This window comes from Dama dama, chromosome 19 (assembly GCF_033118175.1).
Source record: "Dama dama isolate Ldn47 chromosome 19, ASM3311817v1, whole genome shotgun sequence".
NCBI classification, from domain to species: Eukaryota; Metazoa; Chordata; class Mammalia; order Artiodactyla; family Cervidae; genus Dama; species Dama dama.
This window is the reverse complement of record NC_083699.1, coordinates 53555488-53566444: the sequence shown is the minus strand read 5'-3', so window position 1 is coordinate 53566444 and position 10957 is coordinate 53555488. Positions and strand designations below refer to the sequence as shown.

The following is a 10957-nucleotide window of genomic DNA, read 5'->3' as shown; positions in this document are numbered from 1 at the left end:
CTTTACAAACTGTGTGTTCCTCATCTGTAAAATATCTTTTTCACAAAGTCATTGTGAAAATTTTAAGACTGTATTGTAAAATAGATTAAAATAATTGGTGATAAAGATGGAATTTGCTACTTACACAGCACTGTTATGTACCAAAGACGATTTGAAAATATCACATACATTAGCTCATTGAATCCTTGAAAAAAAGAAAAAATGAGGTAGGTACTATTGTTATGCCACTTCAAGAGGAAACTGAGACACAGAGAGGTAAAGAGCAGGGGGAGGATCAGGATATAAACTCAAGATGCCTGGTATTAAACATTACATTATATTGTTTCTCAGTAAATTATCAGTCAGGCTTCTCTGGTGGCTCAGTGGTAAGTAATACACCTGCCAATGTGGGAGATGTGGGTTTGATCCCTGGGTTGGCAACATCTCTTGGAGAAGGAAAATGGCAACCTACTCCAGTATTCTTTCTGGGTAATTGCATGAACAGAGGAGCCTGGTGGTCTACCCTTTGGCAGGGTCACAAAAGGGTTGGAAACAACTTAGTGACTAAACAACAACAAAGTTATCAGTCACAATGAGGACAATGTTATGATACAGGTCAGTTAGACCTGTAACCCCTGAAACATGGGATTAAAAATGGCATTTACAAAAGACAAAGAATATGTAAAATTATACATATTACTGGCTACCTGGTTTAACTATGGAGTCTAGTGGAAGAATTTTTAAGCAGGCATTTTGTTTTGAGTTGTCACTGCTCCTTGGAAAATGACAAATTCTGCTAACTTATATAATTTGAATGAGGCTAGGCCTATGGATAAAGTCCCTTCTCTTCTGTAGGACAAAATTTTCTTTCAAATGTTTCATCCTCTTGACAATTGTGTATGGGTTTCCTGGTTAAATATTTTATTTTTATCCATTAACAGTCTTGTCTCTTATTTTCCTGGCAATTCATTCTTTTTATAGGTCCTGACATTATCAAGTTTCCTAAGTTTCTTACCTGACCAGTGCAAGTCAGTTAAGACCTATGCATTCCAGGGGTCATGATCTGGGTGCATTTCCTGTTCCTATTTCCTAAATCTACTTATCCTGTTTTCCAGCAAGTTGTGTTACTCCACTTCATACATTCATAGTGGTTCCTTCTCAGTTTTGACCTGTCTATAGAATCCATATCACCACTGCCCATCTGAACTCTCTACATGCTGTATTTTTGCTTATGAATTCAACCCAGTGTACCATTCTTCTAACTGTGTACACTTTTTGTTAACGATGCCATAAGAAAGCAGGAGAAATACATATATCCAGAGTTTCTCAAAAAGATTCTCTGTCTTTATTATGGACTTTCCCAACTCAACATTGTCTTTTCTTTTTTTCCGCTCATTTGATATATTCTCCATAGACCATCTTGTCTATACAAAGGAATACTATCGCTATACTTTTCCAAAATCTTTATCTCTAGTCCAGATCTCTTCCCAAACCTTCCTATTCAACTATTCACAAGATCTCTCCAAACTCAGCCTCAACCTGTGCAAAACTGAATTCATGTCCCATTCCTTCCTCCCTTCCCCAGCCAGTGGGTTTCTCCTGCTCTCTTACCAACCCCAGGAAATGGCATTTTATCTACCAAGTCATCCAAGTTGGAACCTTAGGGTCATTCTTGACCATTGCCTCCTCAACTCCCATAGCCAGTCATTAGCCAGCTCTTGTCAATGTTACCTCCTTAACCTCCTATTAGACCCCCAATGCCATTATCTTAATTCAAGTCATCATTATTTCTCACCTCATTCCTGAAGTAACCTTCTAATTGATCTACTACTGCCAGATCTTGCCACCCTAACAACAAACGGCTAATAATAATTTATGAAGAACTATTACAAACCAGTAAGAAAAAGGCCAACAATCAATAGAAAATGAATGACGGGAATGAAAGAAAAGAGCAAGGACCAATAATTCATGGAAAGATGCTCAATCTCACATAAGGAATAATACAATAGATTAATTAAAAATAAGGCAACAATACTGGTTATAACTGTGATTTCTTTTCCTTTAGAAAACAAAGCATTCAGCTTTTTCCAGATTTTACCATGCAAGAACTCCTGGAATTCTTGAGCTAAGGAGTAATATAATCAAAGAGGTGCTTTAGGAAGGTACAGGTTGAGGGCAATGGAATAGTAGAAAGGGAAGAACTAGGAACAGAGATGAGTTAAGAGACTATTGCTGTCAGTCATTGAGAAGAAGGTCTGAATTAGAATAAAAACAGAAATAATAATGTGTTTAATTTAAGGGATGTGTCTACTCACAGCTTTAGTCATAGATATATACATTTATATGCTTTCATGTAAATGTATATAGTTTTTGCAAGGAGAGAAATTTACATAAATAGATGTGCATTTTTCTGTGTTATCTTTGTTTTTCACTGTCTGTGACTGCATCATTTACTTTTTTATTTGTCAAATACTTACTGAGCCCTGATTTTGTGCAAAGCAATGTTCCAGGTACCATGGTAGAACATGAACATGAATCAAACACAAATCCAATGTTTGAGGAGCTTACAGACTAGAAAGAGAGAAAACACATTCGTCAAATAGCTAAAATGCAAATTAGTGAGGTGATAAATATCAAGTTAGAAAGTTCAGAAAAGGAAGTAATTACCTTAGCTGGAGAGATAAGGGAGAAGATGGCATTTGAATTTGGTTTTAAGGAAATAAGAGGATGATAGAGTTACCATATGATCCAGCAATTCCACTTCTGAGCATATATCTGGAGAAAACTCTAACTTTGAAAGATGCATGCACCCCAGTGATTATAGCACCACTATTCACAATAGCCAAGACATGGAAGCAACCTTCCATGTCCACTGACACATGAATGGATAAAGATGTGGCATAAATACACCACAAATACACACACACATCCATATAATGGAATGTTGCTGCTGCTGCTAAGTCACTTCAGTTGTGTCCGACTCCGTGTGATCCCATAGACGGCAGCCCACCAGGCTCCCCCATCCCTGGAATTCTCCAGGCAAGAACACTGGAGTGGGTTGCCATTTCCTTCTCCAACGTGTGAAAGTGAAAAGTGAAAGTGAAGTTGCTCAGTTGTGTCAGACTCTTAGCGACCCCATGGACCGCAGCCTACCAGACTCCTCCATCCATAGGATTTTCCAGGCAAGAATACTGGAGTGGGGTGCCATTGCCTTCTCTGATAATGGAAAGTTACTCAGCCATAAAAAAGAATGAAATAATGCCGTTTGCAGTAACATGGATGGACCTAGAGATTATCATACGAAGTGAAGTAAGACAGAGAAAAACAAATATCATATGATATCACTTATATATGGAACCTAAAAAATGATACAAATAAATTTATATACAAAACAGAAAAAAGAAAAATAAGGCAATGAGTTACCATTTTTCCTCTATTAGAAGCCCACAGTGCTTGCAAAAAATTTGGAAAATGTATACGTTCAGTATATGTATTTTTGGTGCAATTTTTGTATGCAAAAGTAAATGCATACAAACTTCTTTGAAGGAACAACTGGCAATTAACAAATCTATAAGTGTACACACCCTCTAAGAGGATACATTTTTTCACTGTATTTTGACACAATTTGAATTTTTTGTTTTATGATGTGCATATATTAGCTTTTCAATAAGAAATAATTGTTAAATAATTATAAAAAATGAAATCCCATTGACAGGAAGACCTTTCATTCAGACAGTAACATGGTACTTCCTAGTTACATCATGCATCAGCCTTCAGCAGCAATAGCCTAGGGTTTACTTTCTTCATGTCTTCCATCTACGCTACATTTACTCCAGGACTCTGAGGATATCTGCTTAGATTTACTCATTCAAATGATTTCTTTTTTCACTCCCTCCTTCCCCTATTTTAGAAATAATTTAAGAGGACCAATGGGAACTTGACATAGGCCCTCTGAAATTAAAGTTAATCAAAGTAATTTGTTCTAATAAAAAAAACCCTCATATTTTGATTATAGGTTGCTTACTTTCTGAATTATGCTTTCAGACTATTTTAACTCATTTTCATTTCCAGAACACATGCAGCCTATAAAAGCAGGAAAAGTGTTTGCAGAGCACACATGTAGAAGATTGACAGAAACCAGCCAGTGTTTAAATGGTTGTGGACAAAATATCCTTCATATTTGGCTTAAGAATTCTGAGAATGAAAGTTTCAAGAATCAGACTGTGACTAATAAGATCACTAATTTGTAGCAATAACACAACCAGAGATAATGTTTTAGTATCTTATTAGCATCTGAGTAATACCTCAAGTCCAATCAAGGTGACCTGCTTAGAGAAGCAAGACTTCTACACATTATGACTAAAATTCAGTTCAGTTCAGTCGCTCAGTCATGTCCGACTCTTTGTGACCCCATGAACCACAGCACCCCAGGCCTCCCTGTCCAACACCAAATCCCGGAGCCCACCCAAACTCATGTCCATTGAATCAGTGATGCCATCCAACCATCTCATCCTCTGTCATCCCCTTCTCCTCCTCCTTTCAATCTTTCCTAGCATCAGGGCCTTTGTCAAATGAATCGGCTCTTCACATCAGGTGGCCAAAGTATTGGAGTTTCAGCTTCAACATCAGTCCTTCCAATGAACACTCACGACTGATCTGCTTTAGGATGGACTGGTTGGATATCCTTGCAGTCCAAGGGACTCTCAAGAGTCTTCTCCAACACCACAGTTCAAAAGCATCAATTATCTGGTGCTCAGCTTTCTTTATAGTCCAACTCTCACATCCATACATGACCACTGCAAAAACCATAGCCTTGACTACATGGACCTTTGTCGGCAAAGTAATGTCTCTGCTTTTTAATATGCTATCTAGGTTGGTCATAACTTTCCTTTCAAGGAGTAAGCGTCTTTTTATTTCATGGCTGCAGTCACCATCTTCAGTGATTTTGGAGCACCCCCCCACCGCCCCAAAATAAAGTCTCTCACTGTATCCATTGTTTCCCCATCTACTTGCCATGAAGTAATGGGACCAAATGCCATGACCTTAGTTTTCTGAATGTTGAGCTTTAAGCCAACTTTTTCACTCTCCTCTTTCACTTTCATCAAGACGCTCTTTAGTTCTTCTTCACTTTCTGCCATAAGGTTGGTGTCATCTGCATATCTGAGGTTATTGATATTTCTCCCTGTAATCTTGATTCCAACTTGTGCTTCCTCCAGCCCAGCGTTTCTCACGATGTACTCTGCATATAAGTTAAATAAGCAGGGTGACAATATACAGCCTTGACATACTCCTTTTCCTATTTGGAACCAGTCTGTTGTTCCATATCCAGTTCAAACTGTTGCTTCCTGACCTGCATACAGGTTGCTCAAGAGGCAGGTCAGGTGGTCTGGTATTCCTATCTCTTTCAGAATTTTCCAGTTTACTGTGATCCACACAGTCAAAGGCTTTGGCATAGTCAATAAAGCAGAAATAGATGTTTTTCTGGAACTCTCTTGCTTTTTCGATGATCCAGCGGATGCTGGCAACTTGATCTCTGGTTCCTATGCCTTTTCTAAAACCAGCTTGAACATCTGGAAATTCACGGTTCACGTATTTGCTGAAGCCTGCCTTGGAGAATTTTGAGCATTACTTTACTAGCATGTGAGATGAGTGCAATTGTGCGGTAGTTTGAGCATTCTTTGGCATTGCCTTTCTTTGGGATTGGAATGAAAACTGACCTTTTCCAGTCCTGTGACCACTGCTGAGTTTTCCAAATTTGCTGGCATATTGAGTGCAGCACTTTCACAGCATCATCTTTCAGGATTTGAAATAGCTCAACTGGAATTCTATCACCTCCACTAGCTTTGGTCATAGTGATGCTTCCTAAGGCCCACTTGACTTCACATTCCAGGATGTCTGGCTCTAAGTGAGTGATCACACCATCATGATTAATTGGGTCATGAAGATCGTTTTTGTACAGTTCTTCTGTGTATTCTTGCCACCTCTTCTTAATATCTTCTGCTGCTGTCAGGTCCATACCAGTTCCGTCCTTTATTGAGCCTATCTTTGCATGAAATGTTCCCTTGGTATCTCTAATTTTCTTGAGGAGATCTCTAGTCTTTCCCATTCTGTTGCTTTCCTCTATTTCTTTGCATTGATTGCTGAGAAAGGCTTTCTTATCTCTCCTTGCTATTCTTTGGAACTCTGCATTCAAATGGGTATATCTTTCCTTTTCTCCTTTGCTTTTTGCTTCTCTTCTTTTCACACCTGTTTGTTAGGCCCTCCTCAGCCATTTTGCCTTTTTGCATTTGTTTTTCCTGGGGATTGTCTTGATCCCTGTCTCCTGTACAGTGTCACAAACCTCTGTCCATAATTCCTCAGGCACTCTATCAGATCTAGCCCCTTAAATCTATTTGCCACTTGCACTGTATAATCATAAGGGATTCGATTTAGGTCATACCTGAATGGTCTAGTGGTTTTCCCCACTTTCTTTAATTTAAGTCTAAATTTGGCAATAAGGAGTTCATGATCTGAGCCAGTCGGCTCCCGGTCTTGTTTTTGCTGACTGTATAGAGCTTCTCCATCTTTGGCTGCAAAGAAAACTAGCCAATCTGATCACATGGACCACAGCCTTGTCTAACTCAATAACTTTAAGCTGTTAAGACAGCTTAAACCTCACCAACTGTAATGTGTTCTTCTGGAAGACAGAATTAATGGTCATGGGGACTGGTCATGGGAATGATACCTCTAAGAATCATTTGGACAGGCAGTTGGAAAACAAGTATTGGTCATGTGTCTCCAAGATGGTATTGATCGGACAACATGCAGTCCACTTGGAAATGTTTACTCCATGGGATCATGTGTATCAGGTAAACAGCCACTAAGGTTAGTCAACCAGATCTTCATAAGCTTCCTGTGCCACCTTCCCAGGCTTGACTTCTCATACAAGTTAACCTGTAATCAGCCTTCAGTCTCATCAGATTCTTGGCAGCTTTAGGAGTCATTTAGTTTAACCTCTTCCCAATACAGGAATGTTCCCAGACTTCTCATCACTTCTTATCCAGACCCACCATCAGTGCTTTTTTAAAAAAAATAAACTTGTTTTATCAGTCCATGAGCAAACCTTCCCCTCTACAGCTTCAGTCCCAAGATTAGGATAAACATTTCAGGCCTCTTTTAAGCCTCTTGAAACTCAAATTAACTTTTATAAGGTAAATGGTTAATGTTCTTATAACTCTCTCTCTTGCTCCATGCTCAATCATGTCTGACTCTTTGCGATGCTTTGGACTATAGCCCACCAGACTCCTCTGTCCATGGAATTTCTCAGGCAAGAATACTGGAGTGGGTTATCATTTCCTATGTCAGGGGATCTTCCCAACCCAGGGACTGAACTTGCATCTCCTGCATTGCAGACGATTCCCACTGAGCCCTTGGGAAGCCCTCTCACAACTTTATTTGGCCTTAATTGAGGGGAAGGAAAATGACACAATTATTGTTTTAATTTCTTTATTTATCAATAGTATCCAAAAAAAGAATCAAGAGTTACAAAAACAAGTTAAATGCAATATGGAAGCCTACTAAATACAAATACATTTCACAAACACACAGGCAACAGAAACCTGTCCAAATTTGCTTCTTGAAATTTGACTATTTAAAAACATAAATGTAAAGGAAAAGGAAAGACATTCAGACTGGTCCAAATGGGCTTATTAGCAGGTGGAGGAGCCCTGCTTTCCAAAAACAGTGATGGAGTCCAGAGCCATGCCATATGAGGTTTCCATGGACACTGAATCTTAACAGATGCTATAATATGTTTTAAAGACCATAGACACACAGAGAAAGCCCAAGGAAGCTTGCAGTCTAAGCCCTGTGCTTTTAGACAGCTGGAGGAACTGAACCTGATTTAATTCTATTTGCTCCATGCAAAGCTCTATGCAAGACTCCCCAAACTAGGCTATTTAGCAGCTTTCTGTGAATGATCATCATCACGTGACTCTATGGTGCCGACAGTAGCTTCCCTATTTACAGGAGGAATGCAGGTTAGGTCTTGGGACTTCAAAGTTGCAGGGTAGGGTCATCTTGGATGGCAGCCACTGACCTAAAGGTAACTGGTGAGAAGGCATTCTACCTTCTTGCTTTAAACAGACTGGTACTCCCGCCCTCTCTTCTGGTGTCCAAAGCCTGGTAAAACTTGGTCAAGATGTGCTGTTGGGAGCTCTCCAAGGCACTTTGACAGGGAGGTGCATTTCAAACTGTATAAGTTGGGTTGGAAGACAGCTTTTAAGTGGGATGATTTACAAAAACTCAGAATTCTAAACAAAGTGGAATGTTCTTCTTTCAAAGGAGAAAAAGGAAACCTGGTTAGAAGGAATTCCATTTTCAGCATAACTTTCTCAGAGTTGTCTGTGCAATACAGCCCTCATGATTTCCCTCTGGTGGTCTGTAATCTGCTTTCTGAAAACGAGATCTTATGTCAAGTTTTTAATTTTGTTATTCCAAATGCATCTTAAACATGGTATTGAATGGGGTTAATTATCACAGGGGTCAAAAGACACAGAAATGACTGACTTCTCCCCAATCACACTTTTAGGATTTGATTCCACTTTTTTCCCTGTCTTAAAATGTAAACCTCTTTTTCCCTCATCTCTAAAGGGAGAGTCATTTCTTTTCCCAAGAAGGTTAAAGATGAACTGCAAAAGTGAAGACAAAGAAGTGGTTCTCTTTCTCACTCTCTTTCTGAGTAGGCTTTACCTGAGGGCCCTGTATCATAGCACGACCCGTGGGGCCATTCAGTCCGAGGTCAAATTTGGTCATCTTGTTTTTGGTCATCTGATTCTTACATAAAAACAAGGTTTCATTTATCCTAAGGAGGAGAAAAATCACATTTTCTCCTTCTGGACCTATTACCAGAACCACAGAATTTACAGTTCCTCAAATCAATAGTTTAATGCATTCCTACCTGCTCACTGAGGAAACTAAGGCCCAGAAATAGGAAGAGACGGGCCAGAGTCACTCTCCCACTTAGTGCAGGATCAATGAGCTACTGATAGGCTGGGAACATCTAAGTCTTGCTTAGCTGCGCGTGTCTCCATCCTTTGGAATACTGATTTGCATGGATCTATCAGAATAAATGAAAACAAGTTAGCTTTTTAGATCTTAAAGGCTTTGTGTGGGGACACTTCTCATAGCTTCTGTCTGAGGCACCCCCTGCTCCTCTGGTAGACTGCAGACCCACTGGAAACCACAGGAGAATTCCAGACTGCATGTGGCAGGTGGGGGGATGTCTGGGTGATAGCAGTCTCTGCACAAGGAAGAACCCCAAACTCCCCATCTCTGAAATGTAGGACTAATGAAAAATAATTACAAAAGCTTAATTTCTAGTTAAGAAAATAAAATATTAAACAACAACAATAATATAATGATAATAATTGAAGAATGAAATCAACTTGCCAAAAGAAGTTTACAGAAAAATAGCACCTTTGGTAAAAAGTATTTTAAAAATTTGGTTAGGTCTCTAAGGGGCTCAAAGTCTACAAGTATCTGCATCGTTTGGGGGCACCCTCTCTCAGACACTGGGGAACTAGCAGGATGGCCGTGTATCTACAGCCAGTGGCTGGGGCCTTGAGGAGAAGCACAGATGTTAGAGGTCTGTCATGCTGATGGCGGCAGGAAGCAGAGTGCAGTCTCCTTCGCCGAGTTTCCCAGTCCCCTCCCCTGGGGACAGCCTGCTAAGCTCTCTCTCATTGCCTGCACTCCCTGCAGCATGTTCACAGCTGTGCTATTCTCAGAAGGGTTCCAGATCCGGGTCCACTCTCCCGGCCTGATGCAACTCACTTTCCTTACTTGCCTCCGGCCCCTGAGCACCACTGACAGCTTCTCCCAAACACTCCTAGAAATGAAGGCTCTGGCCTTGCCCCTCCTAGCCAGCCACCTCCATTTCCTCTATTGCAAAACAAACAGACAAAATAAAACTCATTGCTATATAAGCAAATACAGGTGATTTGGCGGTGTAGCAGACACTTGCATATACTGGACTCAGCGCTGAAATTGAAGAGAAGGTGCCAGGCTCCAGACACCATTCCCAGATGCCTCCTCATTAGATCTCTTTGGTGCTCACTCTCTTGGACTTTTCAGCTGTTTCCTTTGAGAGGCAAGAGAAAATAATCATTATGAAATATTTTTAAAAATTATTGGCATTTATCTAGTCTTCAAGACCAGCATTGACAGAAACATGCTCATGCTGAATTTTAGTTCTGTTTACTTGTCTGTCTCCTCCACAGATGATGAACAACTTGAGGGCAAGGATCATGTCTTACCATGACACAGTTGCATAGGACTGTGGCTAAATTAAGAGCCGACTCTAAACTCCTATGAAACAATAAGGTCAGACATTATTATATTCATTTGAAAAATGAAAAAAAGGATGCTACATGGAAGTGCTACAAGATGTTTTGAATCCAAGTTTAGAGAAGCATTGAGAGTGACAGGCTCCGGAGGCAGATTGCCTGAGCTTGAATCATGGTGGTGCAACTTTCTGGGGGACTTTGGGCACTATTATGAAATCTTCTGTGCCTCAATGTCTTCAACTACAAAATAAAGAGTAATAAAGTAAATACTACCTCTTCTAACAGTGGCACATATCTCCAGAGAAGACATTCTTACAGCCAAAAAGTATATAAGAAGATGCTCGACATCATTAATAATTAGGGAAATGAAAATCAAAACACAATGAGATGTCATCTCACACCCACTAGGATGTCTAATAAAAAATAACCACAATGACAAATGATGGTTAAGTTTGTGGAGAAATTAGAATATGACTGGTTAGGATATAAAATAGTACAGTCACTTTGGAAAACAGTCTGGCAGTTTATCAAAAGATTAAACACAAAGTTACCCTGTGATCCAGCAATCCCACTCCTTAGGTACATACCCAAGAGAACTGAAAACATATGTCCACACAGAAACTTGCACAAGAATGCTTACAGCAGTCTCATTC

The 10957-nt window shown here is 39.8% G+C and overlaps 1 protein-coding gene across 1 annotated transcript in view; it reads right to left on the bottom strand.

Moving 5' to 3' along the window:
- Positions 1–7447: 7447 nt before the first annotated feature.
- FSTL1 (follistatin like 1) overlaps positions 7448–10957 on the bottom strand; it is a 56978-nt gene continuing 53468 nt past the window's right edge. Inside the window, exon 11 of the mRNA XM_061167073.1 lies at positions 7448–10099. Coding sequence (XP_061023056.1) covers positions 10055–10099 — 45 coding nt within the window. The 3' untranslated portion in view covers positions 7448–10054. The remainder of the gene's footprint in view (positions 10100–10957) is intronic.